At 43.6% G+C, this 13,850-nt stretch overlaps 1 protein-coding gene across 1 annotated transcript in view; it reads left to right on the top strand.

Annotated features, from left to right (window-relative positions):
• Positions 1 to 11,749, top strand: part of cimip2b (ciliary microtubule inner protein 2B) — a 31,473-nt gene extending 19,724 nt beyond the window's left edge. The window contains exon 6 of the mRNA XM_043701453.2: positions 11,357 to 11,749. Coding sequence (XP_043557388.2) covers positions 11,357 to 11,445 — 89 coding nt within the window. The 3' untranslated portion in view covers positions 11,446 to 11,749. The remainder of the gene's footprint in view (positions 1 to 11,356) is intronic.
• The last annotated feature ends 2,101 nt before the right edge of the window (positions 11,750 to 13,850 follow it).

Raw genomic sequence — 13,850 nt, 5'->3', positions numbered from 1 at the left:
ATCCACATTTTACTGTTTAGCACAAAGTAGAGAAAGGAATAACAACAAATAGAATATTCTTGTTTGTTAAAAGAATTCTGTTGGAACACATGTTCACTTCTTGATAACTCTGAGCTCCTGGTGACCTTTTTCAACATATTCCAAAATCCTTTTTCCAGATTTACATTTGGTCATTTGTTGCACCCATTTATACTCTTCACCAGTAACTTTCCCTAATACTGTAGCTGCCTTCCTCTCATCAGACAAGATTGCATTGTGATGGTTAACTCTGATAAAATAACACCTATTGCAGAGGTAGGTTTGCTCGCTGAGCTGGAAGGTTTGTTTTCAGACGTTTCGTCACCATACTAGGTAACGTCATCAGTGAGCCTCCAGATGAAGCACTGGTGGCATGGCCCACTTTCTATTTATGCGTTTAGCACTGCCACAGGTGCTTCATCCAGAGGGTCACTGATGATGTCGGTCAAGAGTGTGTTGCTGGAAAAGCACAGCAGGTCAGGCAGCATCCGAGGATCAGGAAAATCAATGTTTTGGGCCAGAGCCCTTCATCAGGAATCTCTGATCTCCAGCATCTGCCGATCTCACTATCTCCTAACTGATGATGTTACCTAGTATGGTGACAAAATGTCTGAAAATGAACCTTCCAGCTCAGCGAGCAAATTTACATCCAGAACCTTAACCTGAGCTATAAATCTTCTCAAAATTCGCTAGCCCCTATTGCAGCTTGGGAGTCCCGCTCTGGCACTGGACAGCTTCTACTGCGTCTGCTGCAGGTAAACATTGTGAGCTGAAAAGGTACACAATTCACTTATTCAAGTTCCACAATAACTTATTCCACGTGCTCCATAGGACAATCATTCGTAAGATTAACTTGCAAATATTTTAACTTTTGAACGATGCTAAGCACTATGCTCGATTCCTCAGATACAAGATTTGGATTCCTCCAAATCCAACAAGATCTGGACAATATCCAGGTTGGGCTGACAAGGGGCAAGTAACATTTGTGCCTCAGAAATGCCAGGCAATGACCATCTCCAGTAAGAGACCATCTAACCACTGGCCCTTGACATTCAATGACATTACCATCGCTGAATCCCACTATCAACATCCTGGGGGTTACATTGATCAGAAACTGAACTGGAACTAGCCATATGATACAATAGCTATAAGCGCAGGTCCAAGGCTAGGAATCCTCTAGTGAGTAACCCACTTTATGATTTGTTAAAGTCTGTCCACCATCTACAAGACACAAGACCAGAGTGTGATGGCATGTTCCCCACATGTCTGAACAAGTGCCATTCCAACACATAGCCATACAGTATAGAAACAGGCTGCACATCCACCAATATCATTTATTGTATCCGTTGCTCCCGATGCGGTCTCCTTTACATTGGGGAGACTGGATGCCTTCTAGCAGAGCGCTTTAGGGAAACACCCGCACCAATCATTTCAACTCCCCCTCCCATTCAGCCAAGGACATGGAGGTCCTGGGCCTCCTTCACTGCCGCTCCGTCACCACCCGACACCTGGAGGAAGAACGCCTCATCTTCCGCCTCGGAACACTTCAACCCCAGGGCATAAATGTGGACTTCAACAGTTTCCTCATTTCACCTGCCCCCACCTCACCCCAGCTCCAAACTTCCAGCTCAGCACTGTCCCCATGACGTGTCCTACCTGCCTATCTTCCTTTCCACCTATCCACTCCACCCTCCTCTCTGACCTATCACCTTCATCCCCACCCCCATCCACCCATTGTACTCTTTGCTACCTTCCCCCACCCTCCCCCCTGACCTATCACCTTAATCCCCACCCCCACTCACCTATTGTACTCTATGCTACTTTCTCCCCACCCCCACCCTCCTCTCATTTATCTCTCCTCCCTTCAGGCTCTCTGCCTGTATTCCTGATGAAGGGCTTTTGCCCGAAACGTCGATTTTCCTGCTTCTTGAATGCTGTCTGAACTGCTGCGCTTTTCCAGCACCACTCTAATCCAGAATCTGGTTTCCAGCATCTGCAGTCATTGTTTTTACCTAGAAACAGGCCCTTCGGTCCACCATATCTATGTTGACCAGCAAGCTCCAAACTATACTAATCCCGTTTTCCTGCACCTGGTCCATTGTCAACCATGCCCTGACGTTTTAAGTGCTCATCCAGCTGCTTCTTAAATATTGTGAGGGTACCTGCATCCACCACCCTCTCAAACAATACATTCTAAATTTCTACCATGCTCTAGATGAAAAAACGCTTCCTCAGAAACCTCTAAATCACTGTTGCTCACCTTAAACCTATGCCATCTAGCCTTAGACACATCAGCCATGGGGAAAAAATTCTCATGATCTATTCTATTTATGACTGTCGTAATTACGTTTACCTCAATCAGATCCCTCCTCAGCTTCCTCTGCTCCAAGGAAAACAAACTCAGCCAATTCAGTCTCTCTTCATAATTGAGACTTTTCATTCGCAAGCAACATCCTGGTGAATCTCCTCTGTACCCTCTCCAGTGCAATCACATCCTTCCAATAGTGTGGCTACCAGAATTGCACATAGTATTCTATGTGTGGCCTAACCAATGTTTCATAAAATTGTGACAAGACTTGCCTTCATTGGCCAAGGTGTAGAATACAGGAGCAAGCATCCTGCATGCCTTCAGCACTCTATCTACCTGTGCTGGCACCTTCAGGAATCTATGAACTTGTACAACAAACCGACTCCCACAGCTACCTGGACTACACCTCCTCCCATCCTGCCCCCTGTAAAAACGCCATCCCATTCTCCCAATTCCTTCGACTCCGCCGCATCTGCTCCCAGGAGGACCAGTTCCAAAAATGCACATCCCAGATGGCCTCCTTCTTCAAGGACCGCAATTTCCCCCCCGACGTGGTCGACGATGCCCTCCACCGCATCTCTTCCACTTCCCGATCCTCCGCCCTTGAACCCCGCCCCTCCAACCGCCACCAGGACAGAACCCCACTGGTCCTCACCTACCACCCCACTAACCTCCATGTACAGCGCATCATCCGCCGCTATTTCCGCCACCTCCAAACGGACCCCACCACCAAGGATATATTTCCCTCCCCTCCCCTATCAGCATTCCATAAAGACTACTCCCTCCGTGACTCCCTCGTCAGATCCACACCCCCCACCAACCCAACCTCCACTCCCGGCACCTTCCCCTGCAACCGCAGGAGGTGCAAGACTTGCGCCCACACCTCCCCCCTCACCTCCCTCCAAGGCCCCAAAGGAAACTTCCATATCCGCCACAGATTCACCTGTACCTCCACACATATCATCTATTGCATCCTTTGCACCCGATGTGGCCTCCTCTATATTGGGAGACGGGCCGCCTGCTTGCGGAGCGTTTCAGGGAACACCTCTGGGACACCCGGACCAACCAACCCAACCACCCTGTAGCTCAACATTTCAATTCCCCCTCCCACTCCACCAAGGATATGCAGGTCTTTGGACTCCTCCACCGTCAGACCACAGCGAAACGACGGTTGGAGGAAGAACGCCTCATCTTCCGGCTAGGAACCCTCCAACCACAAGGGATGAACTCGGATTTCACCAGTTTCCTCATTTCCCCTCCCCCCAGCCTGTCTCAGTCAAATCCATCAAATTCAGCACCGCCTTCCTAACCTGCAATCTTCTTCCCGACCTCTCCGCCCCCACCCCAGTCTGACCTATCACCCTCACCTTGACCTCTTTCCACCTATTACATTTCCAACGCCCCTCCTCCCTATCTTTTATCTTAGCCTGCTGGACCAACTTTCCTCATTCCTGAAGAAGGGCTAATGCCCGAAACGTCGATTCTCCTGTTCCCTAGATGCTGCCTGACCTGCTGCGCTTTTCCAGCAACACATTTCCATCTCTGATCTCCAGCATCTGCAGACCTCACTTTCTCCTCAAGGTATTTTTATTCCCCAGTACTCGATTGGGGTTTACCATTCATTGTGTATATCCTTCCCTCATTGGACCTCCCAAAATGCATTACCTCCCATTTACCTCAGAATTAAATTCCATCTGCCACTCTTCTGCTCGAATTGCTAACAGAACAATATCAGTCTGTGGCTTGAGACTATCCTCACTATCAACACCACCACCAGATTTCATATCATCTGCAAACTTACTAATTATATGTCGCCATGCACGTAACAAACAGCAGGGGCCCCAGCACCAATTCCTGTGGTACAGCACTGGTCACAGTTACAATTACAAAAACAATCCTCCACCATAATCCTTTGCCTCCTATTTGTAAGCCAATTTTGGATCCAGTTTGCCAACTTGCCTTAGATCCCATGGGTTCTTAACTTTTGGGCATGTGGGACATTGTCAAAGGCCTTACTAAAGTCCATGTAATCACGTCAAATGCAATACTTTCATCAATGTACTTCGTCGCTTTTTCTAAACAAAACTCAATTAAATTAGTCAGACAAGAACTCCCACCAACAAAGTAAGGTGGGGGGGTAGGGAGGCACAACGTGTGACCTAGGGAGATAGTGAGGAAAGAGATCAGTCTGAGATTGGTACAGCTTGGAAAAGGAGCAAATCAAACAGTCAGGACAGACAGGTCCAAAGCAGAGAATGACGTAAATTAAACTGCATTTATTTCAATGCAAGAGGTCTAACAGGGAAGGCAGATGAACGTTGGGCATGGTTAGGAACATCATAGCAATTACACAAACATGGCTCAGGGATGGACAGGACTGGCAGCTTAATGTTCCAGGATACAAATGAGAGAGGAAGGATAGAAAGGGGGGCAAGAGAGGAGGTGGAGTGGCATTTTTGGTCGTACTTAGGGAGAATATTCCTGGGAATACGTCCAGGGAGGTTATTTGGATGGAACTGAGAAATAAGAAAGGGATGATTACATTATTGGAATTGTACTAAACACCCCCCAGTAGTCAGTGGGAAATTGACAAACAAATTTCCAAGGAGATTTCAGTTATCTGTAAGAATAATAGGGTGGCAATGGTTGGGCATTTTAACTTTCCAAACATAGACTGGGACTGCCATAGTGTTAAGGATTTAGATGGAGAGGAATTTGTTAAGTTGTACAAGAAATATTTCTGTTTCTGTATGTGGATGTTCCTACTAGAGGAGGTGCAAAACTTGACCTACTCTTGGGAAATAAGGCAGGGCAGGTGACTGAGGTGTCAGCAGGAGAGCACTTTGGGGCCAACGACCATAATTCTATTAGCTTTAAAATAGTGATGGAAGAGGATAGACAGGATCTAAAAGTTGAAGTTATAAACAGGAGGAAGGCCAATTTTGACGGTCATAGGGTGCAGGTGTTCTCAGGTAAACGGACGGCTGAGAAATGGGAAGCCTTCAAAAATGAGATAATAAGAGTCCAGAGAAATTATATTCCTGTAAGGGTGAAAGAAAAGGTTGGAAGGTGTAGGGAATGCTGGGTGATGAGAGAAATTGAGGTTTTGGTCAAGAGAATGAAGGAAGCATATGACAGGTATAGACAGCAGGGATCAAGAGAATCCTTAGAAGAGTATAAAGGCAGTAGGAGTATACTTAAGAGGGAAATCAGGAGGGCAAAAAGGGATCATGAGATAGCTTTGGCAAATAGGGTTAAGGAAAATCCAAAGGGATTTTATAAATACCTTAAGGACGAAAGGGTAACTAGGGAGAGAATAGAACCCCTCAAAGATCAGCAAGGCAGGCTATTTGTGGAAGCGCACGAGATGGGGGAGATACTAAATGAGTATTTTGCATCAGTATTAATTGTGGAGAAGGACATGGAAGATATCGAATGTAGGGAAACAGATGGTGACATTTTGAAAAATGTCCATATTACAGAGGAGGAGGTACTGGATGTCTTGAAATGCATAAGTGGATAAATGCCCAAGAACTGATCTGGTTTACCCTAGAACTCTGTGGGAAGCGAGGGAAGTGATTGCTGGGCCCCCTTGCTGAGACATTTGGATCATCGATAGTCACAGGAGAGGTGCTGGAAGACTGGAGGTTGGATAACATAGTGCCACTATTTAAGAAAGGTGAAAAAGGAAAAGCTAGGGAACTATAGACCAGTGAGCCTGACATCAGTGGTGGGCAAGTTATTGGAAGGAATCCTGAGGGACAGGATGTACATGTACTTGGAAAGGTAAGGACTGATTAGGGATAGTCAACATGGCTTTGTGCGAGGGAAAACATGTCTCACTAACTTGATTGAGTTTTTTGAAGAAGTAGTGAAGAGGATTGATGAAGGCAGAGTGATGGATGTGATCTGTATGGATTTCAGTAAGGCATTTGACAAGTTTTCTCATGGTATTCAAGTTAGCACAGGTAGATCACACGAATACAGGAATAACTAGCCTTTTGGATACAAAACTGACTCGAAGGTAGAAGACAGAAGGTGATGGTGGAGGGTTGCTTTTCAGACTGAAGGCCTGTGACCAGTGGTGTGCCACAAGGATTGGTGCTGGGTCCACTGATTTTCATCATTTATATAATCAATTTGGATGTGAACATATGAGGTACAGTCAGAAAGTTTGCAGATGAGACCAAAATTGGACTGTAATGGACAGCAAAGCAGGTTCCTGAGAGTACAACAGGATCTTGACCAGGTGGGCCAATGGTCCAAGGAGTGGCAGATGGAGTCTGATTTAGATAAATGCTGTATTTTGGAAAGGCAAATCAGGACAGGACTTATACACTTAATGGTAAGGTCCTGGGGAGTGTTGCTGAACAAAGAGACCTTAGAGTGCAGGTTCATAGTTCCTTGATAGTGAAGAAGGCATTCCTTTCCTTAATTGGCCAGAGCATTGAGTATAGAGGAACCTTGATTATATGGCATTCGATTACCTGAATTTCGGTTTATCCGGCAAGATCGCAAGCTCCCGATGCTTGACTAAACTGTATTATCCGGCATCCAATTATCCCACAAAATACTCGTTGCTTGTGTCATTCGAATAATCAAAGTTCCTCTGTATAGGAGTTAAAGGACCATAAGACATAGGAGTGGAAGTAAAGCCATTCGTGCATCGGGTCCACTCTGTCATTCAATCATGGCTGATGGGCATTTCAACTCCACTTACCTGCACTCTCCCTGTAGCCCTTAATTCCTTGCGATATCAAGAATTTATCAATCTCTGCCTTGAAGACATTTAACGTCCCTGCCTCCACTGTGCTCTGTGGCAATGAATTCCACAGGCCCACCACTCTCCGGCTGAAGAAATGTTTCCTCATTTCTGTACTAAATTGACCCCCTTTAATTCTAATGCTGTGCCCATGGGTCTAGTCTCCCTGCCTAACGGAAACAATCTCCCAGTGCCCACCCTTTCTAAGCCATGCATTATCTTGTAAGTTTCTATTAGATCTCCCCTCAACCTTCTGAACTCTAATGAATACAATCCCAGGATCCTCAGCCTTTCATCACATGTTAGGCCTACCATTCCAGGGATCATCCGTGTGAATCTCTGCTGGACACGCTCCAGTGCCAGTATGTCCTTCCCGAGGTGTGGGGCCCAAAATTGGACACAGTACTCCAAATGGGACCTAACTAGAGCTTTATAAAGTCTCAGAAGCACATCACTGCTTTTATATTCCAACCCTCTTGAGATAAATGACAACATTACATTTGTTTTCTTAACCACGGACTTAACCTGCAACTCAACCTTTAGGGAATCCTGGACTAACACTCCCAGATCCTTTTGTACTTTGGCTTTATGAATTTTCTCACCATTTAGAAAATATTCTTTTTTTTCCAAAGGGCAAGACCTCGCATTTGCTCACGTTGAATTTCATTAGCCACTTCTTTGACCAGTTATGAGGTCATGTTGCAGCTGTTCAGGACATTGGTTCGGCTATGTTTGGAATATTGTGTGCAAATCTGGTTGCTTTCCTATTGGAAGGATATTGTGAAACTTGAAAGGGTTCAGAAATGATTTACAAGGATGTTGCCAGGGTTGGAGGATTTGAGCTATAGGGAGAGGCTGGACAGGTTGAGGCTATTTTCTCTGGGGCGTTGAGGCTGAGTGATGAAGTTACAGAGGCTTAGGGGCATGAGGGGCATGGATAGGGTAAATAGACAAGGTCTTTTTCCTGAGTTGGGGGAGTCCAGAACTAGAGGGCATGGGTTTAGAGTGAGACGGGAAAGATTTAAAAGGGACCTAAGGGGCAACATTTTCACACAAAGGGTGGTGCACTTATGCAATGAGCTGCACCAGCGGAAGTGGTGGATGCTGGTATATTTACAACATTTGAAAGACATCTGGATGGGTACATGAATGGAAGGGTTTAGAGGGATATGGGCTAAATGCTGGCAAACGACACTAGATTAATTTAGGATATCTGGTTGGCATGGACAATTTGGACCGAAGGGTCTGTTTCCTTGCTGTATATCTCTATGACTCTAAATCTGTGCTGACTAATCAATCGCTGCCTTTCTAAATGTTGATTAATCCTGTCGTTCAGAACGTTTTCCATTAATTTCCGGACCACTTTTGTCAGACTAACTAAACTGTAATTACCTGGTTTATCCCTGATGCCTTTCTTGAAAACAGGAACCCCATTAGCTATCCACTAGTCATCTGGCACTTCACCTATAGCCAGAGCATTGTTAAATATCTCCACCAGTGCCCCAGCAGTCTCTTCCCTTGCTTCCCATAGCAACCTGGAATATTTATATTAAGCCCTTCGGTTTTATGTACCTCTATGCTGTTAAAACATCTAATGCCTCCTCTTCATTAATCTTATCATGCTTTAGAATCTCACCATCCTTGAAATCTCCAGCTACAATGTCTTTCTCCTCTGTGAGTACAGGTGAGAAGTATTAATTTAAGACTTCACCCACATCCACTGGCTCTGTGCACAGGTTGCCCTTTTGGTCTCTGCTAGGCCCCATGTGGTCAATCAGGAGCTGCAGCTAAATACACTTCCTACATATGCGGTCACCATGGAGACTGGAAGTGTCCCTGAATTCCCACATATGTCATTTCATTGAGCTGGGTTCTTCTGCCAAATCAACTACAAACATTAAACTAGGGGCAAATTACTCAATCTTACCCCGTACTCACCCAATCAGATTCTATTGCTAACAAACTGCAAACCACAAAAATAAGGACTTTACACACTGTCTCCCACCTGGTACTAATCTCTCAGTCCCTAAAGCTGGATTCTAGCCTGCCAATCCTCTTGCCCTACATCACTTTTTTAACCTTGATGCTGATGCTATTAAGCCAAAGCAGTCTGATAATTGTTTATGGATGCACTGACGCTCAGTTGCAGCAGCGTGTACTATCTAAAAGTTACCCTGCAGAAATTCACCAAAGATCCTGAGACAGCACCTGCCAAACACACAACGATTTCCATCGAGAAGTACAAGGGCCACAGATACATGGAAACATCATCACCTTCAAGCTCCCCTCCAAGCCAATAATCATCCTGACTTGGAAAGATATCTCTGTTTCTTCACTGTCACTGGCTCAAAAACCTGGAATTCCCTCCCAAAGAGCACTGTGGATCTAGCACATGGACTGCAGCAGTTCTAGAAGGCAGCTCACCTTCTCAACGGTAGCTAGCTAGTGATGTTCACATCCTATGAGTAAAAGAAAAGATTCAATTGGTATTTGACACCTTTGCCACTCATGTAACGTTGTTTTATGTTATTTGGAAATAGTTGATTGCCATGCTATAACAAGATGGAGTCAAAGAGTGTGGTGCTGCAAAAACACAGCAGGTCAGGCAGCATCCGAAACTCAACATAAGCCCTTCATCAGGAATGTGGAGGGGGAAGGGGGCTGAGAGATGTGGAGGGGTAAGAGTGGGGCTGAGGGGAAGGTAGCTGGTAAGGCAATAGGTGGATGCAGGCGGGGGGTAATAGTAATAGGTCGGTGGGGAGGGTGAAGTAGATAGGTGGGAAGGAAGATGGATAGGTAAGACAGGTCAAGAGGGTGGTGCCAAGTTAGAGGGTTGGATCTTGAATGAAGTAGGGGGAGGGGAGATTTGGAAATTGGTGAAGTCGATGTTGATGCCTTGTGGTTGAAGGATCCCAAGGAGGAAGATGGGGATTTCTTCCTCCAATTGTCGGGTGGCTTGGATTTGGCAGTGGATATAACAAGATGGCAGAGTTAGTTTATATTGTAAACCTGGAAGAAATGACAGAACTGTAGCACCCAATGATTATTAACAAAATGCTTTGAGGTCCCAAGTGTCATTCATGTTGTCGCCTTCATCTCTCAGGCAACCTTTACCTTAAATATCTAAATACTGATCCAGTGACAGGTGAAACAGGATTCCCATTAAAGGTTTATTCCAAATCACATGCTCCAATTGTCTTTGTAGTTTAAATCCATGAAAGTTCAACGCAGTGAAGCCCATAGGGTTGCTAGAAACACAAATTACAGCTCTTTCCAATCCCTTACCCCTCTTAACATCAAACCTTGAAGATGCCAGCTCAGCAGTGTGACATTCGCCAGTTTTGCCCAGGCATTATTTTTACATGTATTTGCCATTGTTGATTTATGACAGAACTTATAATAAAACATATGATGGATAAGATAGGTGTGATATAAGAGTGCACAGACTAACCTGTACAAACAACTGTGTTACAAAGCATCAGAATTACGTATGAGAGATCACCAGAATTTCAGATAGTCAGACAATAATCATGCTTAGGTTATGCCAAGAGCTGATGCACTTAAGATGGAGACAGTCCAGTCTAAGGGCATAGACTCTTAGCAGTACAGGACAGAACTCCCAAGTCCCAAACCTCTTGGCAGTACAATCCATGAGGAACTGATCAATAAATTGTTCTGTCAGTGAAGATAGATTAAATTATTTTTATTCTTGTTCCTGAGTCAGGTGTGCACTCAGACCCAGGAAGTAGTATGTTAGGCAGACCCAATAACCAAATTCTCAAGTTGTCTGGGTTCTGATGAAAGGCTACCTTGATCTCAAGCATGAAACCTGTTTCTCTCTACAAAAGCTAGTCTGACCTGTTGAGTTAACATCTTATTTTTTATCTTTTATTTTACCAGCATCTTATTTTTATGCCAAGTTCTCAATGTGTCTTGATCAACAGAAAAATGCTGGAAGATGCAGGAAAGGGACAGGATCTGAAACATTTACTCAGTTTCAGGTCTTGTCAGGTTGGCTGAGCATTTCCAGCAACCACAACATTTTGCTTTTCTAAATAAATATGCAAATTTAGTAGAAGTAAAATAAAATTGCTTACTTTTTATTGTTCGTTGGACCTCGATTGAATTGAAGCAGTTGTAGAATTTTATTTATACAGTTTTGGTTGAGCTGTTTCATGCATTTCTAAAAAATAATAGATTTAAAGTAATAGATTTAAGCACCTGTAACTGTAATGCAAATGATGACCCTGTTCTGATTTTACTTCAAGGATACAAATACCAGTTTGGCCACACTTTTGGACATCTTACTCAGAATGCATTAGGAATGAGCACCATCCAGAAACAAGTCTTGGATTGAAAATCTAATGGAGCAGATTAATATCGTACTGATGATCAATATTGTTTAAAACATAATCAATATTTAGAGAACATTTAACTTGTACTAAAAGACTGCTATAATTTCTTGCAAGGATGATAGTGATCCACTGTAATTTTAAAGTGATTTAAAGCACTTACAAGATTCAAAAGGATTCTTAAGAAAACAGTCCTTCCACTCTGGACATGACTTAATGCGGATAATTTTGGCACTTTAATCACATTGTGAATTGCTAAAGCGTATTGATTGTTCAGTGTCTTATGCATAAAGAAATAAAGTCTACTTGAAGGTATTTTGGACAGTTTTCTCTACAATTTGGGCTAAGAGCAACCTGAACATTCCCAGGATTACATTTAGATAAGATCTACAACATAGAAACAGGCCATTTAGGCTCTGAGTTCCATTAACGTGTTTACACTCCACTTGAGTCTCCTCCCATCTTTTCTTATCTAAATTTATCATGATTCCTCTTTTCCCTCAAGTGTTTTTCTAACTGCTCCTTAAATGTTTGTGTTCTATTCACGTCCACCAGCCTCTATGTGGGAGTGGGTTCCACATTCCAGTTTCTTCTAAATTCCCTGTGACACTTCTTGGTGACTGTCTTGTACCGATGATCAACAGTTATATCCATCTCCACTAGAGGGACCGTCTCTCAAGCTGTAGAAGGAAAGTAGTTCACCAGTGTCTGTTCCCAGTCACTGCCCAGTTCTTGTTCATGGAAAATATATTTGGCAAGCAGTTGTAATGTCTTGCATAGCTGCAAAACCTGGTAGCACTCTCAAACCATGAAGAATAGTTGGTCAGGACACCAGAGGGCAGCAGACATTTTTCAAACTGTATTACAGGACCCAACATGTTCAGTGAAGGTGAATATTGGGAAGGTTGACGGGGAGATATGTGGGAAGTTGGAGAAATACAGGCAAGAAAGAATAATACAAAGCAAACAAATGCAGTAAACCATCTTGCTCTATGTAGGCAGCTCAATGCAAGCTGGAGGAACAAAATCTCATTTACCCTGAGACACTTTATAGCCTCTAGGACTCAACATTGTGTTCAATAATTCCAGAGCCTGACTGTTATCATCCTCCATTTTAATTAAAAAGCCTCTTACCCCTGTTGTGTCTGGTTTGAGTTTCATTGGCTTTGGTCTCAGCAGAGCACTCATTTTCACACCTAGTGTACATCTTTATCTCTCTTTTACCACCTTTATCTTTTGCTTTGGGCACTTGCTGTCCCACCAACCCCCCGTCAACAGCATAAAAACATAATTTTCAGCACCTTTTTCAGTTCTAACGAACTGATAGCCAACTCGAAATATGAACTCTGTTTTTCTCTCTCCACAGATGCAGCCAGACCTGCTGAGTTTCTCCTGCATTTTGTTTTTATTTCAGACTTCCAGCAGTTGCAGTATTTTTCTTTTATATTAGAAGATTCTAGTAGTAAGACAGGAAAATTACCATTGCAGCTAGGCTATCTCTTGCCTGTCCACATCATTCAGCAACATTTGACTGCTATTGCTAAAAGTAAGGGGATAAACTACACAGCACCAGTCTACTGCCAAGTTAAGAAGCTCCAACACACGGATTCCCAGGACGATTCCTTGCTTTCAGAAAAATGTAATGAGGGACTGACTTCCTTTCATCAATTGAAATTCATTTTTTGTGTTCTAAATTCATGAATAATTCATTTACCCTGCCCCACCATCAAATTAGATGATAGGTTCTCTGCATCTTGGCCCATGTGTCTCATTCTTGATCAATACCCGTTGATGCATGTGCTGAATACATGAAAATCTGGTTAACAATGGAATAGAATCATTAGAGTCAACTTGGATTAAAAGAAATGCCCTAAGGACCCAAAACAACAAAACAAAGGTGACTGAGTTCCAAAAAAGAAGTCATATTGGACTTAAAACATTAACCGTGCTTCTCTCACCACAGGTGCTGCCAGACTTGCTGAGCTTTCCCAGCACTTCCTGTGTTTTTTATTTTTGATTTCCAATATCTGCAGTATTTTGCTTTTGCATTAGAGTTATGGTAAATGGTTGTTTTCAGACAAAAGGATGCTAAGCTGTATATTCCCCAAGGTTAAGTGCAAACACCACTTTTTATTTTAACAATTACATCAACTGCCAATGGAGGAAAGATTTAGGCGGCTGTTGTTATTGTATCATAAAATTTAGGCTCCCTATGGAAAAGGACAATGAGCAACCAGGAAATTCATTGGGGGAGGGCAAACATCAGTGGTGTGGGAATGGATCTTCCCCAAATAAGTTGAAATCAAAGATAGACAGGCAAAACAGTAACCTCACAACAGAAAAGCATAGTTTGAATGCTGTGAAAGTACAGGTCCACAAAAGGAAAATAGTAGAGCAAATAAATCTTGAG

This window comes from Chiloscyllium plagiosum, unplaced genomic scaffold (genome assembly GCF_037043375.1).
Source record: "Chiloscyllium plagiosum isolate Xiang-an unplaced genomic scaffold, Cpla_swu_hap1 HiC_scaffold_1, whole genome shotgun sequence".
In the NCBI taxonomy this organism is placed as follows: Eukaryota; Metazoa; Chordata; class Chondrichthyes; order Orectolobiformes; family Hemiscylliidae; genus Chiloscyllium; species Chiloscyllium plagiosum.
The sequence above is the reverse complement of the archived record's forward strand: the minus strand, read 5'-3'. Positions and strand labels throughout refer to the sequence as shown.